General features: G+C 43.0%; 1 protein-coding gene across 1 annotated transcript in view; it reads left to right on the plus strand.

Moving 5' to 3' along the window:
- Window positions 1-12906, plus strand: part of LOC134640819 (sodium/potassium-transporting ATPase subunit beta-3-like) — a 36217-nt gene extending 23311 nt beyond the window's left edge. The window contains exons 4-7 of the mRNA XM_063492789.1: window positions 7777-7964; window positions 8038-8088; window positions 8259-8345; window positions 11519-12906. Coding sequence (XP_063348859.1) covers window positions 7777-7964; window positions 8038-8088; window positions 8259-8345; window positions 11519-11686 — 494 coding nt within the window. The 3' untranslated portion in view covers window positions 11687-12906. The remainder of the gene's footprint in view (window positions 1-7776; window positions 7965-8037; window positions 8089-8258; window positions 8346-11518) is intronic.
- Window positions 12907-14009: the final 1103 nt, after the last annotated feature.

A 14009-nucleotide genomic window follows, 5' to 3' on the forward strand; every position in this document is an offset into this window, starting at 1 on the left:
GAGATAAAAACCCCACATCCAAGTCCTTGAGCTTGGCCAGATCAATAATATCTCGAATTAAAAACAAGTTGTCCATAATAGTTCTTTCAGGGACACAGTATGCTTGATCCACATCAACAATCATGTCAATACAGGTCTTCAACCTATTAGAAAGACATTTTGCAAGAATTTTGTAGTCCGTACAAAGCAAAGAGACAGGCCTCCAATTTTTGAGCAAGCCCAGGTCCCCTTTCTTTGGCAGTAAAGTCAAAACTGCCCTTGTGCAACTTGTTGGCAAGATCCCAGTGGTCATACAGAATGTGAAAACTTCATGAATGTCCTCTCCTAGCAGCGACCAGAATTTCTGGTAAAATTCCGCAGGAAGACCATCAACTCCTGATGACCGACCACCGTTGAGTTGTTGAACCGCTGAAGACATCTCCTCAAAAGAAATAGCAGACTCCAGCACAGCCGATTCAGCCTCATCCAGCCGTGGCAGCCCCACCAGCATCTTCGTCACACATTCAGGGTCACACGCGTCAGCACTAAAGAGGCCGGCATAAAAGTCAATGGCGAGCTTCCTCATTTCAGCTGGGTCAGATGTCACCTTCCCATCTGGAAGCCTTAGGTGCAACATTTGGTGTGACTCTCGAACCCTTTTCTCCAGCTTAAAAAAGAACCTTGTCGGGGCATCTATTTCCTTAACAGTAGAAATCCGAGTCCTAATAAGAGCACCCTTTGCTCTCTCGTGAAGAAACTTACCCAAAGCCTTCCTCCTACTGACCCAGGTATCATTTGTATTGTCTGTCCCACTTATAATCAGAGAGAGAGAGGGAGGAGCAGAGAGACAGAGAGAGGAACAGAGAGAGAGGGAGTGAGAGAGGAACGGAGAGAGAGAGAGGAGCAGAGAGAGAGACAGAGGAACGGAGAGACTTTGACTTTTCACACAACTTTACAAAAAACAAACAAAAAACAAAAAAAACAACAACAACAAAAAAAACTAACACAAAAATGCTACCACATAATCACAAACATTCATTGAACACTAACCATTAACTAAGGTACCCAGCACACACACTTAAAAGTTAAGCACAAGTGTCCCATCTGCTCCTACTGAACACAAAACCCGTCCAATCCCCCACATAGTTTCAAAGGAATCCAGACTATTAGTCAGAGAGTAAAAAGCATGCTCCACTCTCAGACGGGATGCCAACAGGCCCTTTAGACTTTGCACAACATCAGTCCAACCCTGACCCAGCATCTGGTTCTTCCTAGTCTTCCATATTGCCAGCTTAGCCGTGCCAAACAAAAAATTAATCAGAACCAAGGTCCGTCGCTTCTGCACTGAATACTTAGGGCCAAAGACAAACAAAGATACAGAGAAAGTCTCCCCTAAAGATTCCACGCACTCCTGCAACAAAGGAAATAAACCCACTAGCCGCGGACAACAGACCACTAAGTGCTCCAGCGTCTCCCTTTCTGAACAAAAAGGACAACCCTTCCCAGTGCTCGGGTCCAGGTGGGCTCTGGACCCGAGCAAAAAACTCAGTCCATTTTGACTCCCTGATTCCAACCAGAGAGCGGAAATTCAGCACCTTAACACAGCATAAATAAAGCTGCTTCTTGCCACAAGAGCTGAAACTATCCAGCACTGGTGTCCCCAGGGAGAGAAGCATGCCACTCCCCTCAGACTGCTCCTCAAAGGCAGGACTGACCATCAATGAAGGGAAAACATATTCGCTGTCATCAGCCCATTGATCAGCTAGGACACGATCTCCAGCAAAGTCTCTCAGTGATGGCGACAGAGATCGCCAAACTTCCTCCATAATTCTCGCCAGCACTCTGTAGGACTTAATGCCTGTGACACCACCAAGTGCACCCATTGACATCCTTGTAAGATGACCCAGTTTGACAACGCCAGCCTCCACAAACTTGGTCCTTATTGTAGCAGAAGAAAATACAGTGCTGGGAAAAAAGTCATTAAAAAACAGCGGCTCCTCGAAAAGCCACATCCCAGGTCTGGGGTCAGGAGTACGTGCGACCTTCAGCATCCGCCAGGCGTTAACCACCGAGCTGTAAAATGGCACAAGTCCAGACAGATCCACTTGATCCAACTTCAGAAGAAAGAGGTGTTTATCCAATCCAAGCCGGCCCGCTCTCCTAAGCAGCAATTGAGCAGAAGTCATCCAGCTGTGACCACAGCCATACAGCAGCCTCTGTGCCGTCTGCAGTCTAAAGGTTGCAGTTCTGGACAAAACATCTATTAGGCCTTGTCCCCCCTCCGCCACAGGAAGATACAGGCCTGCCGCACGAAGCCAATGCTGTCCCGACCAGACAAACTTCACCAGAAGCCGCTGCACCTCTTCCAGAAGACCGGGTGGTGGCACTACAACAAGTAATCTGTGCCATAAAGATGAGGCAAATAGATTGTTAGCTACTAGAACTCTACCCCTGTAGGACAGGTAGGGGAGCAACCGGTTCCATTTAGACAGCTTACCTTTTCCCGCACTCCCTCCCAGTTCTGCGTCACAAAGTCATCACTCCCCAAGTAAACCCCAAGAGATTTAATGCCCCTCTGACCCCAGCGAAGGTTCCCAGGAAGCTTGGGAATACTCGACAAATTCCACTGCCCCACCAAACAGGCCCCACTCTTACCCCAATTAACCCTAGCTGAGGAAGCGTTTCCATACAAAACCAGACATTCCTGCAATTCCTGCACATCCTTTTGATCCGTAATGAAAACATTAACATCATCAGCATATGCCGTCACAACGACAGGAGGGCTTTGAACCATATCTGGCAAAGAGAAACCCTTCAACTTGCTTCTCAGTCTACAGAGAAAAGGCTCAATAGCGATGCTATAAAGCTGTCCAGAGATAGGGCAACCTTGTCTAATCCCTCTCCGAACCGGCACAGGACAACTCAACCCTCCTCCCACCTTCACAACACAGCAAGCATCGCTATACAACAGCTTCACCCAAGTCAGAAACCCCTGCCCAACACCAAAGGTCTTCAAGGTGGAAAAAAGAAAATCATGGTCCACACGGTCAAAAGCCTTCTCCTGATCAATAGAAACGATGCCAACTTTAGCATTGTACACTTCACAAATATTAAACACATCTCTCATTAAAAACAAGTTATCAATCATAGACCTATCCGGAATACAGTAAGATTGATCTACACCAATCAGCAGTTCAATGACCATTTTCAGTCTGTTCGATAAAACCTTGGAAAGAATCTTGTAGTCTGCACATAAAAGGGCCACAGGTCTCCAGTTTTTAAGAAGGGTTAAATCTCCCTTCTTTGGTATGAGAGAGATAACTGCACGCCTGCAGGAAGCTGGAAGTATCCCTTCTACAAAACATTCCTTAAACACGTCCAGTAGGTCCCGACCCAGAAGACTCCGGAAGTGCTTAAAAAAGTCTGATGGTAAACCATCTATTCCTGGAGCTTTGCCTGAAGCCATCTGAGACACCGCCGCAGACAGCTCATACAAGGTGATATCCCTGTTCAAAACGTCCCGATCCCCTGGGCTCAGCTGAGGAAGCCCCTGCAGAAGGTCCGAAGCAGAGTCCACATCACAGCTATCCGCACTAAACAAGTCCATGTAAAAGGCCACTGCATGCCTTCTCATCTCAGCCGGATCTGTGGTCACCTTTCCATCCGAAAGCTGAAGACACACCATTTGCTTTCTGTGAACCACAGATTTCCCCAAATTAAAGAAAAATGTGGTTGGAGCATCCATGTCCTGGAGTCTGGTGAAGCGTGCTCGAACCAAAGCTCCTTTAGCTCTCTCATGTAAAAAATGGTTAAGCTCTTGCCTTTCAGAATGTAGACAGTCAGTATTCTGCTGACCTAACTGTGAACCGGAGACAGTCTCCATATGCGTTATCTCCTTTTCACGTGCCTGCACAGTTTCCATGATATTGGCTGTCAAATTAAAACTATATTGCTGACAAAACACACGAATTTGGGCCTTTCCTACCTCCCACCATTGAGTAAGGGAATCAAAGTCACCCTTCCTTGATCTCCAGTAATTCCCAAAAAACCTAAAATTGTCACAGAATATCCGATCATGCAATAATTTTATATTAAACCGCCAAAAAGATTTGGATTTGCTGGTGGTAGATAGAAACAGCTCCATTAAAACTAAGCGATGATCTGTAAAAACAACAGGAAAACACTGACAGTTAATAATTCGAGCAGTAAATGAAACAGACACATAAAACCTGTCTAATCTCGCTGCACTAATCCTGCCATCAGCCACTTTCACCCAGGTATACTGCCTGGATGAGGAATGCTTCATTCTCCACGCATCAACCAAGTAAATTTTCCGTAGGACATCTGATAAAGCAGAAGATGACTGAAGATGCGGCTCCGCCCCAGTCCTATCCAAAGTAAAGTCAAGACAACAATTCCAGTCCCCACCCAACACAACACAGTCCCCTTGAGCAGCACCACTTAATTTTTCTTTTAAGGTTTTAAACAAAATCTCACGCTCAGACCCTAAGGTTGGTGCATAGACATTAAAAAAAGTAAAAGTAAAACCTTCAATGTCAGCCTTCACCAAAAGGACTCTGCCCTTTACCATCTCTATGCTAGAAGAAATATTCGCATTTAGAGAAGGAGAAAATAAAATAGCAACTCCTGCGCTAAAATTTGTCCCATGGCTAAGAAACTTCTGCCCCCCCCCCCCACCCCACCCCACCCCACCACAGATCCCAGTCTATTTCATTTAAACTGTCAGTATGTGTTTCTTGGAGAAAGACTATATCTAATCTCTTCTGCTTGATCACCTCAGCCAATAAGGCTCTTTTATTCGCATCCCTGCACCCATTCACATTCAAAGAGGCCACCCTCAACCCCTGCACATAAGAGGAAGCCATCAAGAAAGCAAACAGAGAAACCCAGCAGAGATGAAACACCCAGTGTTGTATGATCATAATGTTTCAGCGTAAAAACTTCAGTGTCTCTATCGATTCAGACGCTTCAACTGTTTCCTCAGACCAGTAACATGTTTCTTCAGACGATAGCGCTTTTTACCATCCAGTAAGTCCAATCCCACAACTTTCTGAAGAGTCATAGCTGACCGAATGAATTTCTCAACATCAGGGAAATATTCCCTAACATTCACCTTTCTACCAAAGGAGTCATCCAAAAAAGCAACAATGTCCTCCAAAGAATACAGATCTGCATTTTGAGACACACTGTCTGCTACAGAAACATTATCAGAGTCAGAATCACACTCCATGTCATTCGCGTCGTTACCATAACAACCAGCAGGCGTCCTGCACTGCTGCTCCTCCACCCCTCCTGCCCCCGAGGCAACAACACACTCTACACCCAACTCAGAGTTCCCCAATTCATCCCCAATCTGCGCCGTACTGACCGCATGTCCAGCCTCCACCCTCTCTTTCGGCTTGGTTGTAGTCATGCAATCACTCACCTCACTCCACACCAAAGCCGTAGCGTCCGCGGGAGAAACGCCGACCTCAGCTCGCACAGAGGGCACAGCGTCCTCTTCAGATAGGGCAGTTTCACCACGCGCTGGAGGCACAGCTCCAGCCGGGTCAACAGCGGCTTCGCCCCGCACTATTGACACAGCCTCAGCCGGGACAAGAGCAGCTTCGCCCCGCACTAGAGGCACAGCCTCAGCCGGGGCAACAGCGGTCTCACCCCGCGCCGGAGGCGCAGCCACGTTTAGTGCCTGCTGCCCGCTAACCCCCTCCCCACTATCAGCCACAGCAGGTCCCGCTGCAAGCTGTCTGTGAGGACACATTATTTTCTTATGACCCACATCTCCACACTCAAAACATTTCATGTTCCCGGAACTAGCATACACCATTTAGAACCCGTCTTCATGTTTGACACGGAAGGAGACATCCAGTGTCTGTGTGGGGGAGTCTAAAAACATGAACACTTGCGAAGGGACTGAACATGCTTTAACTTGGCGTCCTTACAGCCCAGACTCACTGTCCGGAAGCCACTTGCAAATCTCCCAAAGCGCTTCAGTTCTTGCTCCAAAGCCGCATTGGGAATAAACGGAGGCACCCCCGACACAGTGATCCGAGTGGAGGACACTGCGAGGGGTGAAACCTGCATAAATTCATCATTCAAATACAGGCCGCTCTCTATAAGCTGATTGACAAACCGCTGCTCTTTCAAGAATATGACAACCGCTTTATTCATACGCGAAGCATACGAAATGTTTCCATGCCCCACCCGCTCAGCCAACAGCACCTGCTCGACAGTGGTGCTCGGCTGCGGCACCACCCCGACTCCATGCTTCAAAGACAGGGACAGCATCCCACTGGACGCCATCCCTGCCAAACTGAAATACAAACTACACAATCACAAACAGCTATGAAACAATCATACAATAAACGCAACGAGAAAACGGGGAAAAAAACATTCAGTGAAAAAAATCACACACTCTCACTCAGACACACCAAACTCACCACCATCAAACTCCCAGCATGCAGTGCGCGAGAGAGAGAGAGAGAGAGAGAGAGATGGAGAATGAGGACAGGACAGAGATGGAACAAGAGCAGGTGAGACACACATGTTAGTCAAATGGTTGTTTACCAAAACTCATCAGAACATGTATCTAGTACCTAATGTATCTTTTTTGGTTTGTTCCCCCCCCCCCCCAAAAAAAAAAAAAAAAAAGGAAAAAGAAAATCCCACATACATACTACCCTTTAGGGCTAAGTCCCGGGTGTATAAAGTGTCTGGCTCCGCCTCTGCTGTAGATCCTGGTGAGGTGGATCAGTGAGTCCACTCATGATGTACTCTGAGCTCTGCCTCTTCATTTAGGTGTTCAGTTCCAGTCGCATATGTCAGAGTAAGGATTTGAGTATGATGATGTACATTTTGACGGAAGCCAATTAAGCCTAACAGTAATAATTTTATCTGAACTGAGCACAGACTCTGGTAAAAACTGAGAAACTATTTACAGCGCAGGAAGATCAGATCATCTGCTGCTTTCCTTAGCAGCAGATGTCTGTCCAGCAGACAGCATCAAACAACCCTGAAAAGTCGTGTTAATGTATTTAAACCACAGAAGAAACATTGCTTTTCACATAAACACTGCAGCACATCGGAGGTTGGATAACTGCATGCTCACAGCCAACATGCCATCCATCTGAGAAACACAGTGCAGGCAGTATCATGGATTGATAAAGCTCTGTGGCTGTCTGAATTGTGCTTGCGGTGATTCAAAACTGTATGAAACATGTTCAAAGTCAAAAGAATTCCAACAGGACGGATGAAGAAGCTCATGTAAGAGTCCTGAGCTACACTGGCAGAAGGCTGACCGAAAAATCTAAGAAATATTGATAAAGTGAAATGGTTTGTAGGCCGGAAAAGAGTAGAGTGCCCACTCCGGATCAGGGACGAGACCCTGCCCCAAGTGGAGGAGTTCAAGTATCTCGGGGTCTTGTTCACGAGTGATGGGAGAAGGGAGCGAGAGATCGACAGACGAATTGGTGCAGCAGCTGCAGCAATGCGGATGCTGCAGGTTTTAGATGTGTCCTTGATCCAACACAGCTGATTTAAATGGCTAAATGACCTCCTCAACATGTCTTATGGTTCTCCGGGGACTGAACTAATCATGTGATTCAGGTGTGTTGACCCAGGGTGAGATCTAAAACCTGCAGGACACCGGTCCTCGAGGCCTGGAGTTGCCCACCCCTGATCTAGAGTTGATTGACTTTACTGTGTGTTGTCTAATACGGTAGTGTCGACTCTGCCCCTGCTCAGACATACAAGCCTCATTTTGTCTTTCTTCCTCTTCAGGTTATAATGACAGTATTCAGGAGCGTAATGACTTGTGTATGGTGGGCGAATACACTACGCAGGACAATGAGCCGGTAAAGAAGGTTTGTCAGTTTAAACGAAGTACACTGCGTCAGTGTTCTGGTTTGCCTGACCCCAGCTTTGGGTTCAAGGAGGGGAAACCCTGCATCATAATCAAGATGAACCGGGTCAGTGAAGCACTTGTTGATTTTACAAGCCAAAAATGACTTGCGTGAATGCTAATTAAAAACCTGTCTGCAGGTCATCGGCCTGAAACCAGAAGGAGATCCCTACATCAACTGCACTGCCAAGGTAACCCACACCATGCAGATATCCCATGGTGCAGCTGTGAAGCAGAGGAGAAACGTAAAAGGAGAATTCACCATATTTTTAGAAGAGCAAATTAGGTTTCAGTCGTTAATGAAATTACTTTTTAGAACTATTAAATTGAAAAACTGTATATGTGCCTCACTCTCTCGTAGAGAGCCACTTCCTTGCAGATGCAGTACTTTCCGTCTGAGGGTCGTCTGGATAAGATGTTTTTTCCATACTACGGGAAGAAGTCTCACGTGAGTAAATACTGCATGCTGAGTACTTATTCAGAAGTATTTTTATGTAGGAAAAAAAATCTGATTTATTTCTACTGTTCTATTTATGCAGGAAAGTGTCAGAGCAACTTTAACGTTAACAGTTTTCCTCTCGCTTTGACAATACTTCTATTTTTGAAGTGTCAAAGTTTACTTAACATACAAGGAATAGTATTTGATACAAGTTGCTAAGCTTTATTTAAATATTTACCTTTAATTTTATTTGTATAGCACCAAATCACAACAACCATAAGGAGAGATCATTTGTAGGAGCTGACGTTGCCATAGGTCTCGGCTGCTCAGGATTCCCATGATGCATCGAGTTTTTCTTCTTCAGTAACCTTGTGTTTATACATCACTCTGCATTTAATTTTGTTAATCTCTGTCTCTCTTCCACAGCATGTCTTTATCCTGTCTTCCTTCTCTCACCCCAACCAATCACAGCAGATGGCCCCGCCCCTCCCTGAGCCTGGTTCTGTCGGAGGTTTCTTCCTGTTAAAAGGGAGTTTTTCCTTCCCACTGTCACCAAAGTACTTGCTCATAGGGGGTCATATGATTGTTGGGTTTTTCTCTGTATCTATTATTGTACGATCTACTGTACAATATAAAGCACCTTGAGGTGACTGTTGTTGTGATTTGGCGCTGTATTAATAAAACTGAATTTAATTAAACTGAACACAATTTATTGTATACAGAATTAAAGCAGGACCCCAAAGAAAAGAGAACCAATCTTACCATGGCCCAAAGGAGTATGAAACATTTGAGGATTAGCAACATTGCAAAGGCCTGAAATGCCAAGAAAGTCCATACACAGTTGTACGAATTGATTTGTCAATTCTCAGAAGAAATGCCTATAAGAGGCATGAGGAATTCCAATTTGCAGTGAAAAAGCCTGAACTCTAACAGTCCACCATATACAAGCAAAGGTGAGCCCATAAAGGGCAGGAAGTAAACATTCCTTTCCAAATAAAGAAACCAGAACCTTACATGGAATGTGCCTGCAGTTTAAGGCAAGGTTTACAAATTTGAAGTACAACAATGACAACTTTTATCACAATCACTCTAACAGAACCCAAGACTGAGCTGAAGGGAGGAATAAAATCTCACGTAGTTAAAATGCATTTCATGAGAAAATTAATTATTTTTTAGTGTCTTGCTGCAAGAGCTGCAAGCTTACAAGGAGGAGGCTGCAGAGGGGTAAATGCAATCATTCTGTTAGAATGACTGCAATTGATCTCTAGATCAACATAAATGACCAGGCTATTGGAATGAAGGGGGAGATGGATAAGACTGGGAATTTCAGCTCGGTGACAGGGACTGGCCGGTTGAAGGGAGCATAGAACTGAAACTGAAGGGATTGATGGCAGAAAATATTTCAACCACAGTTAAGGTGATCGCTAAAAAGCCGATTTCAGAACCAGTTTGTTTGTGTGAGAGAAAAACTGGAGCTTGCTGATTCTTGTATTGTTGTGCGCACACTAAAGAGGCAGTGGAAGCCCAGGGAGGGAGAGAGCGTTGCTTAAACAAGCTCCTGTAATCGCACGGCACTGAGGCTCGATTGGAGCTGCAGACTGTGAGAATTTACGGAGAGGAGGATCAGTTAAAGCCAGACATAATGCAGAATCTCTGACTCTTAATATTGTACAGGAGAAAGTTGAGGATGGGGGTCATGATGGGATCACTGATGGCAGTAAGAAGGAAAACCTCCCTTTTAACAGGAAGAGACCTCTGGCAGACCCAGGCTCAGGGATGGGCAGCCATCTGCCGCAACTGGTTGGGGTTGGTGGGAGGAAGACATGACAAAAGCCATAACTTAATAATAACCAATGATTAAATGCAGAGTGGTATATAAAAACACAGTGAGTGGAGAAACGATACATCATGGGAAGCCCCTAGCAGCCTAGGCCGATGGCAGCAGACAAAGAGGGGTCTGAAACCTGAAGGCTCTGGCTCCCATTGTACTTTACTTGTGGTTCCCAGAATGATAGCAAAGTGCTGTATTTGGGTGATGCGCTACTGTGAAGTCTTTAAGATGAGATCAGGCTTAATTATTCACGACTGAGCATATGAGAAGGAGTTTAAATTCAATTCTGGATTTAATAGGGAGCCAATGAAGAAAGGCCAATAGATATGAATTAACAAACCGCTGCAGCACAATAGGTTTCATACCTAAAGCATGCTCTAATCATTGTAAGAATGTAAAATACTATGGTAAACTGTATCGAATGCTGCACTGAGCTCTAGCAGGAGAAGCACACAGTTGACTCCACTGCCAGAGGCAAAAACATCATTTGTAACAGTGACTATACTGTTTCTGTACTGAAAGTTCTGAACTGTGATAGAAACTCAAAGAAAGGGTTTCTGATCAGTTAGCTGTTTCACAAATACTCTATCAAGAATTTTTGAGATAATATAAAAGTTGGTGAGCTGGGTAAAGTGATAGATTGTTAATTAGTGGGTTAATTACTGGCAGCTTTTAGGCCTGTAGTATGTAGCCCATTAATAGAGATGGGTTGATCATATTTAAGATTGAAGGATTAACTAATGGTAGAACTTCTTTGTGCAGTCTAAAAAACATGTTGATGGTTTGGAAGAAGTAATTAAAGAAATTCATTCAGAAAGTTATGGGTTATCTTATCTTATGGTTTGGGAGCGAATAGCAAATAACATAATTTGGTCTTGTCCTTAATTTATGCAGTAGATCATGAAGTCTTTGTAGGCTATCTGCAACCTAACCCTCCCAAACTTTCTTTGAGTTCTGATTTATAAGTACATGGCTTTCTCAGCAGAGGTGGCAGGCGTGCATAGTGTTGTTCCCGTCTCTTAAAAACAGACTGCATAATGTTCAGTTTTCCAGCTTTATGCCGAAGATTGAAGTTATCCTTTTGGCCAGTTTTCATGGAAGACTGGGTTTGTAAGTTGAAGGTTTCATTTAGCTGAATAATTCTGTCCCATACAGTTCACCACTCAGGAAAACTGGAGCTCAGACTTCTTGGATTGGTCTGCTAGTACAATTAACTACACAACAGCCATATTTTTAGTTGGATAGCTTCAATAAAATTGCTGGCAAAGGCTGCAGAAGATTCCAGTTAGGTGAGGTAAAGCCAAGAAGATGGCTATGAGCTACAGCTAACAACCTCTCTCTCCGTTTACAGCCTGACTACGTGCAACCGCTTGTTGCAGTCAAGTTATTGTTCACAAAAGAAGACTATAACATCGAGCAGACGGTGGAGTGTAAAGTTGAGGGTTCTAATCTCCGCAATGATGATGAGCGAGACAAATTTCTGGGTCGCGTCACTTTTCGGGTCAAAGTGTCAGAGTAACCAGACATAACAATTGCCATGAACACCACAAAATGGGTTTACACTGGCAATTGGTCTTCAGTTCTGGATACTTTTTAACATGGACCTGATCTTATCTCTGTCTGTTCAGACTCTAAAGAAGTGATCAAATCTGGAGAAGTGGGAGATTTCACTGGTTTTACTGCCTATATCTTTCAGACCTCCTGTTTCAGACATAGTTAACTCCAACAGATGTTTTATTTGCTCCAGATCTGCATTTTATTAAAGAGAAAACCAGAGTAACTGACTGTAGTAGAGTCTGTTCTGACAGCTGGAGCAGATCAGGTCTGCTGTGGGGCGCATGTAAGCCAGCGGCACAATGATGTGTTGTTTTTAAATTTATGTATGTTAGTGATGTAATAAAACAGTAATATTATACCTGCCATGTCTGACAGAGGAGTGCAACACACTGAAATGTAGTTTACATGTGACCTGGTGGTTGGTAATCAGATTACCTACCATCCAACCAGATAATGCAACAGGAACTGCCTTTGAAATATTCATTGTACTGCAGTGAAGAACTGTGACTGTCATTAATTACATCAAATAATGTTAGATCCCATTTCTTCTGCTTTGTGTTCTGATGCAGTCTACAAAGAGCCCATTTAGTTCCTGTTACCTACTGTATTGAAATTGGCTGCTGTTTATCTAAAGGGTTCACATAAGTTTTTTCCCAGGAAATAGGACTGAGTGCCCAAAGACCAAATTTTGTTAAGATAAAAAAATACAGTATTAAATTTGACTGAAATAAAAACTTTTCTTCAGTTTTTCACAGTAAACATGAATAGAAATAACACTGCCTGTCCTGCTGTCATAAACATGGCCAGAAGATGTCACTGTTTTGTCATAAATCATGTTTGCAGAATTTCTTTAGATTCTTTTTCAGTATAATTTATTAGATATTTGTAAAAAGTTTTCCAGTGTTTATTAAGCATAGAATTTTTTTTTAGAAATGTGAATAATGTGTAACTGTAATAACTAGTGTTTTGGGACTATAGAAACTGATGAAACCAGCAGAGCTTTTCACCTTCATCACATGTCATTGTTTATATATATATATATATATCATTTTTAAAAAAACAAAACAAAACAATATTCTGAACAAAAGGCACCATTTGAACGTCGATAAACCATGTTTGTTTCTGGATGATCAAAAACAGAAAACCCAATGACACATACACTGCTGGAAATAAAACGAAGCTCTAACACTTGTCAGTGATTTAGTCTCTTTCTTTTAATATTATCATTATTATTATTATTATTAATTTTTTATTTTTTTTAGCTCTTATCAGACGTCCCTCTCTTTTTCATATCACTGGGCTTTTAGATGGATTGAAGATTTCCTGTCAAAAAAAGCTTGTGGTCAAAAAACAAAAAAGTTAATTAAAACTTGAAACTAAACTGAAAAAAAGCTACCTGAAAAATACAGCCATTGGAGTATTTAGGGTTAACTATTTTGGTAACATAGCAAGTAACCAGAAACAATAGGACTTTGTGAAATATACTGATTAAAAACCCAAGCACAGGAAAATAAAATCATGGATTTGCTAAACCGTTCTACAGAGAGCAGTACATTAATATTTCCCATTCATACAATGCAGAAATAAAGGAACATGCGGTCTCTAAAAATTCATGCTGGATATCTATAGTGATATGGACTAGGTAATGAGGTAGGAACAGAAGGATGCACACTGTATGATGAAAATGTATCTACCTACAAATGGCTGAATTTAAAGAAGCCTGAAAGTCAGTGTGGAAAAAAAGTATGCATAAAGCTATTCCAGTTTCATGTAAATCCTACTACTAAGATGAGTGAATGAAAAAGAAAAACAACTATTTTTATAGAGCAAAAAAATTAAGATTTCTAAAGGGAGCATTTATTTTATTTATTTTGATTTTATTTTATTAGTATTTTCCTAAAATGTGTCAAATATATATTTTCTCATATAAATGTCCACTGAGCTGTGAGCCAGGGGGCGGTAATGCGCCTTAACATTGGTTGCCAACCAAGAAGAAGAAGAAGAAGCTGTGAGCCAGGAGAGAGGGGGTGAGTGAGTCAAATGTGCTGTTAGCATGTTAGCAGAGTGATGCTACTGTGAACTGAGGTGCTATTGTCTTGATGTGAGCTTCTACTTTTTTTCGAGTTCAGAGCAGAAATGTTTCTGTTAAGAAACTGGCTGTTGTTTTTTTCCACACAATTTTAATTATAAGCTAGATATATTTCTACTAATGAAATTAGTTTGCTAACAGCAACAGGGATGAGTCAGTGAATGAGTCAGTTGGGCTTGTGAATCATGATTCACGA

The sequence above is a fragment of the Pelmatolapia mariae genome, linkage group LG14 (genome assembly GCF_036321145.2).
Source record: "Pelmatolapia mariae isolate MD_Pm_ZW linkage group LG14, Pm_UMD_F_2, whole genome shotgun sequence".
NCBI lineage: Eukaryota > Metazoa > Chordata > Actinopteri > Cichliformes > Cichlidae > Pelmatolapia > Pelmatolapia mariae.